Genomic DNA, 5,860 nt, shown 5'->3' on the forward strand with positions numbered 1-5,860 from the left:
AGCGGAGTGGGAACCCAGGTGAGGCCGGAGCGCACAGGGGCGTCTTGGACGTCCAAGGACTGAGTTCCGCACTCGACGTTCAGGCAGCGGACGCTATGGAAAGATGTTTAAGGTGATTTCGGGGACGGGGTGGGGGTGGGGCATCATCATCTTGCGTTTGTGAAAGATGGCTGGGGTGTGACGAGGACTGGGTACCGTGGCTGCGGGTAGTGCAGAGGATCCTCGCCTTGCACGTTCGGAATGCCTTGAGCAGGATAGCAGGCAGGATGGCAACGGAGGCGGGGTAGTCCGGCGGGTGGCGGGTTCGAGGGGCGGGGGGTGTGGGAGGGGGGCGGGGCAGGGCGGGAGGGGCTCGCAGCTGGGCGGAGCGGGAACCTGTGGCTGCCAAACAGGAGGGGACTCTAAGGCGCGGCTTCCGACAGCTGTCCAAGCTCGTGGCTCGAAGGGGGCGCCACCCGTGCCCAGCTCAGCCGAGCAACCTCAGAGCTGGCACCTGGCTTTTCTTGCTGAAATTTGTTTGCCGCCTCTGCAGACCTCCGAGCAGAGAAAAGGGAAGTCTTGCCCATTTCACAAATCCCCTCTCCCGTCCTCAGAGAAAGGCGAGTGTCACTTCCTGTGCAGTAACAGTGCCAGTTACTGAAGCCGGGAGTTTTGGAGAAGAGCTGAAGGGAAGGTCCCCTGGCGGAACCCCGGCCGGGCCCGCGCAGCCCCGGGAGAGAAGCCCGCACGCCCGACTTGCAGAAGCCCATGGTGAGCCCGGGGGCAGGTGGGCATCCAGGGGACCTCCCCTGGCTGGGGCCCTTGTGCTCTGGGAGGGCACTGGCGAGGGAGCGGAGGGACTGGGCTCCCTCGTCTCTGCATCTGAGGACCTTCTGGACCCGGGGTGGGGGCTCTGCTCACCTGCCACGTGGGGCCCTGTGCAGCCCTGAGCATCTAAGGCCTAAGGCGCCCTGCACCTGCCCTACGCGGCCCGGGATCCCGCCCGCAATCGGGAGCTGTCCCCGAGGCGTCCCCTGCATCCAGCAGCCCTGTTCCTGGCGCCCGGGGCCATTTCCAGCAGACTCCACCAGGCACCTAAGTTGGGGTGTCATTTCCGAGCCGCGTGTGTCGCCGATGCCGGCCTGCAGGTCCGGGGCGTCCCAGAAGCTCCGAGACAGCCGGACGAAGGCCGGGAAGCGGGGTCGCCGCCTCCTGAGACAAGCTCAGGCTTCTTCCTCGCTGTGCCTTGCCGCGAACAGAGGTCCGGGGCCCGCCTGCGGCGAACACCTGCCCCAGAGGCCTGAGCGGGGTCTGCGGCGGGGGGAGTTTGGCGGACGAGCCTCGTGACTGCGAACGCTCACGACACGTGGCTACAGGTAACTGTCCCGTGCCAGGCACGGCGCCGGCGCGATTGCCGACGCTTACCCCGCGGGCGGCACGTGCGCCGAGCTACAGCCGGTGCCCACACATGATGAGGAGCACGCGGTTTAATTTGGAGCCTGTAGCTTGAGCTTCCGACACCGGGCGCTGCTGGGCTGGGGACCGGCAGCCCAGGGCCTCACAGCGTGCCGGGCCCTCGTCAACCCTCACACCATGAGTCGCTCCATCGATAAGCGTGACTCTGTCATTAGGGTCACAGAAGCAGGACAGGGCTTCTGTGACCCTAATGACAGAGTCACGCTTATCCTCCAGGGGACAGGCCACGCCCGAGGAAGGTCAGAGACCAGAGCTGGGAAGCACCGACGCTCACGCCTGGGTCAGGCCGAGTGTCTGTCCCTGGGGACTTGGCGGGGGTTCACGGCGAGGGCGGGGTAGGGGAGTGGGAGGTGGAGGGGGCTCCCTTGTCCCCGACGGGGCTCTGGGCTGGGCTCCCGTCCGTCTGGGAACTCTGATCACCAAGAGGCGCTGTTGGGACTGTGACGATTCCCACTCTCTGGGATTTGAGGTGCTCCCTGTCCCAGGCGCCCTCCTCAAACCCAGGTCTCCATGAGATGACTGGGGGATTCCTGGTTGCCCCCCAGGGAGATCTGAGCTATGGGGCATCTGTGGTTTAAGGCCCAGGGGAGTCAGGCTGGGGTCCTTGTGTGTCTCAGCAGCATGCTGTCCCATGACGTGCTCAGTGGGAACTTCGTGGTCCTCCCACCGACTGGCTTCCTGGTGCCCCAGGCAGAGAAACCGGGGTCCCCCAGCCAGAACAACAGGAAGAAAGGTCTAGAGGGTGAGGCCAAAGTGCTTGGGGTAAGTCCAGCCGCACGGGGTGGGGGTTCGGGCTGAGTGTGGGGGACGTGCCCACAGCGAGCGCAGTGCTTGGGTATCGGTCACAGGACCCCTGGCCGCCCCAGGGCGTGGTGGAGGGGCTTGGGGACCCCCAGGCCTCTTCCGCCCCAGAGCAAGAGGCCGCCTCCTTTCATGTTCGTGGGGAATGTTTAGCTGAGCTTGTTTCCTGAAACTTTGCTTCTTTACCCGTTTCAAGAACGGGTTAAGGACGGTGGACGATACGCTCTCACGCACTTTATTTGGAGGAGGCTCAAAATCTGCTGAGCAAACTCTTGTAGATTCTGCTTCTTTCTAGACGGGAGGTCTTCCTTCTGAAAATGATAGGAACTCTATCCCCTGTCCATTCGAAAGCGTTAAGTGCTTTGAGGACAGATGGGACACTCGCCCTTTGTCCACCTTCCGATGTCTCTCATGAGTGTGGCTCCTCGACGAGACGCCGCCCCCTCGAATGGCGGACGGGAGGCCACGAGGGCGGGAGGAAGGAGCCGGTGGCGGCAAGGGACCCCGTGCCTGGTCCCCCGCAGCGCCTCGTCCGTTGCCACGAGAGCTGCAACGGTCCCCTCAGTCCCTCCGTAAGCCCATCGCACTTCTCGTGGTGGACACTTGGCACCTGTCACAGCCCCTGGGATCCCTCTCGGCCAGGGAGCCACGGCCTGAACAGAGGTCCATGTGTCCGTCTGTGGTGGGAAGCGGCTTCTGCACCCCTGGCTGTGTCTGAGGTGCCTCTGTGTCCGGCGAAGGGAGGAGAGAGAGCTCCGAGGCCCGGAGCTGGGGACTCCCGCGGGCTGGCCCACGGCTCGCTGGGAACCGGGGCCCTCCGCCCACGGAGCTGCTAAGGACGAGATGTCCTGTGCACTCACTGCGACCTCACACTGCGGCCAGAGCCCCCGAGCCGACCTCCGGCTGCTACACGGCCCACCCCCAAACACACACATTGGGAGCTGAAAAGCTCAATCCCTCTGAGTTCTGGGGGCCACAGGCCAGCCGCCGTGGAGCTGGCGGTGCCCAGCACGGTCCCAGCGCCCGGTGCCCCCGCACGGCTCACGGCCCAGTCTCTGCCCCTCACCTCCTCCCCTGAGCCGTCGCTGCTGGTCCCCAGTCCTCTCGCCCCCAACCGCAAGCACGTGGGTCATGCGGGGTTAGGGGCCCAGCCCGCCCCGCCGTGAGCGCCCTTAACCGACCCCTCGATCACACCTGCAGGCCCCGTTTCCACACCGGGGCGCATTCCGAGTGCCGGCCGGGGCCCAAGCCCACGTTTTGGGGGGCGTGGTCTGACACCCGGTGACCGAGTCCCCTTCTCCCCTAACAGACCATCCAGATCTTCTCCAGCATCATGGTCACGAGCTTGGGGCTCCTCGTGGCGTGCACCGCCATCCCCCACTACTTCAGCTCCCTTATCGCCACCCTCCTGAAGTCTGGCTACCCATTCGTAGGTGCCAAGTGTGTGAGTGGATGGGGGGTCTCTGGGTCAGGGGTGGGGGGCGTGGTCTGTCACTGGGGAAGTGTGGACGCAGGTGTGGAACTTATCCTGGGGGTAACCAGCCAGGAGTGGGAGGAGGCCGGGGCGGGGGCGGGAGGGACTCTGCCGCTGGGAAAGGCCGACTCGCTGGCTCGAAGGTCACGTCCCCTGAAATCATCATATTGTCGTTCCCCGGGGCTCTGGGGCAGCCCAGCAGCTTCTCTCTGGGGTGACCGTAAAATCGGTAGCCCCGACGGGGACAATTGAAACATAAAGGGTGCTGTTAGTGAACCTCTGTGACACGTAACACCTGACTGTCCCTGGCACCCGGGACTTAGGCCCACCCTGCTTCGTTCCAAGTTCGGGAGAGGCGTGGGGTGGGAGCGAGGTGTGGGGGTCCCCCAACGTGGTGAGTTGGGAGCACCACCCGGTCACGCTGGCCGAGTGACCCGGATGCAGCCAGGCGGCGGTCTGTGGCCCAAGCAGCTGGTGCTCCCTTCACCGGACATAGAGAGACAGCGCCGAGCCCTCGGAAGCTGCCTGTGGCCGGCCGTCTCCTGGCCCCCTGGAGGCCTTCGGGGGTTCTGCCTCGGAGCCCCCCGGAGCCCCGAGGTCCCTGGAGCTTCAGGAGGCACCTCCTCTCCGAGACGCCTCAGGTCCTCACGAGATTTTGGCGGGTCGCTCTGTCCTCCTTCGCCACCTGCCTTCCCCCCACTTAAGACGTGAGCCCCTGGGGACCGGGCGTGACCTTGCGGCCAACGTCGCCGGTGCCTGCAGCGCTGCCGGGGAGCGAGGCCGCGTCGTCACCTCCTGGCCCATCTTCCCCTTGCCCGTAGTTTTCCCTCTCCGGACTGCTGGTCGTCATCGTGGCAAAGACGGCAGAGAAGCGTCTGGTGAGTGTGGGCACGACGGCACCTCGCCGCCTTCACGGGGGCTTCGGGGGGCACTCGTCCCCCTCGCTCTCCGGCCGTTCGCACGAAGGAGCCGGCTGTCCTCCAGGCCAGGACCAGAGGGACGGCCCGTGCCCGGGCTCTGCTCACGATCCCTGCTCTGGGACCTTGCTGGACTCCTGCCCGGTCATGACACCCTTGGTGCCAACAGCCACTTGAATCCAGGTCCTCGGTGACCACAGGGGGCGGGACATGCAGAAATGATTCTTGCCACCTGTCAGGCAAGAAAATCAGAGACCAAAGAAACGTCCCGTCCCCCAGGACAAAGGAGGAGGTGGTCAGGCCAAGGCTGGCCCTCGGTCACTGGCGGTGTCCAGGGGAGCCGTTACCCGCATTCTCATGTCGCCGGGTCCGGGGGGTGTTGAGTGACGGGACACTTCTAAACCGCAGATTCCCCTTTTGCTCAGGGTGCGTGGGGCGGGTGGGGACAGAGAGAGTCGTGTTGGAGGACTTCTTGGTAAACGGAGTCAATGACTGACCAGAGTCCAGCCTCCCGCTTCCGGGGGCCTCCCACGCCCTGAGCACACCTGTGTCTCTGTCCTCCAGGCTGGGGGCCAGGCTACAAACGTCCCCTGCGCGGTCCTCAGCTCCACCCCTGCCGAGCCCTGTCTCTCATGCACCATCTGGGGTGTGCAGGGAATGGGTAGAAAGCACGAGGGAGCCCCGATTCTGTTGCACCCTGTGTGGCTGATGCTGCTTTGGGGTCTCTGTCAGGGTTGGTTAGGAAGGCCCCCCCACCTCCAGCCCTGCCCTAGGGAGCTCTGCCGGCCGAACCTGGGTGAAGTCACAGTATGTAGGGGCACCAGCCCAGCCCCGGGACAGGGGCCGGGGGCTCCGGCTGGCCTGCGGGAGATGGGGGAGTGGGGAGCCTCTTCGCAGTGTCGGGCGGGGCAGGGCAAAGCCTGGGGGACCGGGCAGCAGGTTGCCAAGTGTCGTGGGCATTTCAGTATTTTAATGTCGGCACAGCACACCAGGACACGCGTCCCGCGTAAGCCTCCATCGGGTCCTGCTCGGTCCTGGGTGGGCAACATCGTCCCTCTGTCCCACCGGAAGCGTATGCTTCCTTCTCGAAGTTTGCAACCTTCCCCCCGCTGGGCTCGGGACCTCTGCCAGAGGATGGAAGGTGACCAGACACGAATTCCATCACGCGGGCCTGTCCCGCCCAGGGACCTGGATGTGAAAACACGTGTTTGCG

At 65.0% G+C, this 5,860-nt stretch overlaps 1 protein-coding gene across 4 annotated transcripts in view; it reads left to right on the plus strand.

The window, feature by feature from the left end:
* Window positions 1-688: 688 nt before the first annotated feature.
* Window positions 689-5,860, plus strand: part of LOC120584699 (membrane-spanning 4-domains subfamily A member 6D-like) — a 9,764-nt gene continuing 4,592 nt past the window's right edge. For 2 of the 4 annotated variants that reach the window (XM_039840574.1, XM_039840570.1), the window contains exons 1-5: window positions 689-750; window positions 1,128-1,355; window positions 2,076-2,217; window positions 3,566-3,700; window positions 4,552-4,608. In XM_039840574.1, coding sequence (XP_039696508.1) covers window positions 2,077-2,217; window positions 3,566-3,700; window positions 4,552-4,608 — 333 coding nt within the window. In that variant the 5' untranslated portion in view covers window positions 689-750; window positions 1,128-1,355; window position 2,076. Of the gene's footprint in view, window positions 751-1,127; window positions 1,356-2,072; window positions 2,218-3,565; window positions 3,701-4,551; window positions 4,609-5,860 lie in introns of all 4 variants that reach the window. The other 2 variants (XM_039840572.1, XM_039840573.1) reach the window with 2 other exon arrangements.

Source organism: Pteropus medius, unplaced genomic scaffold (genome assembly GCF_902729225.1).
Source record: "Pteropus medius unplaced genomic scaffold, Ma_sr-lr_union100, whole genome shotgun sequence".
Lineage (NCBI taxonomy): Eukaryota > Metazoa > Chordata > Mammalia > Chiroptera > Pteropodidae > Pteropus > Pteropus medius.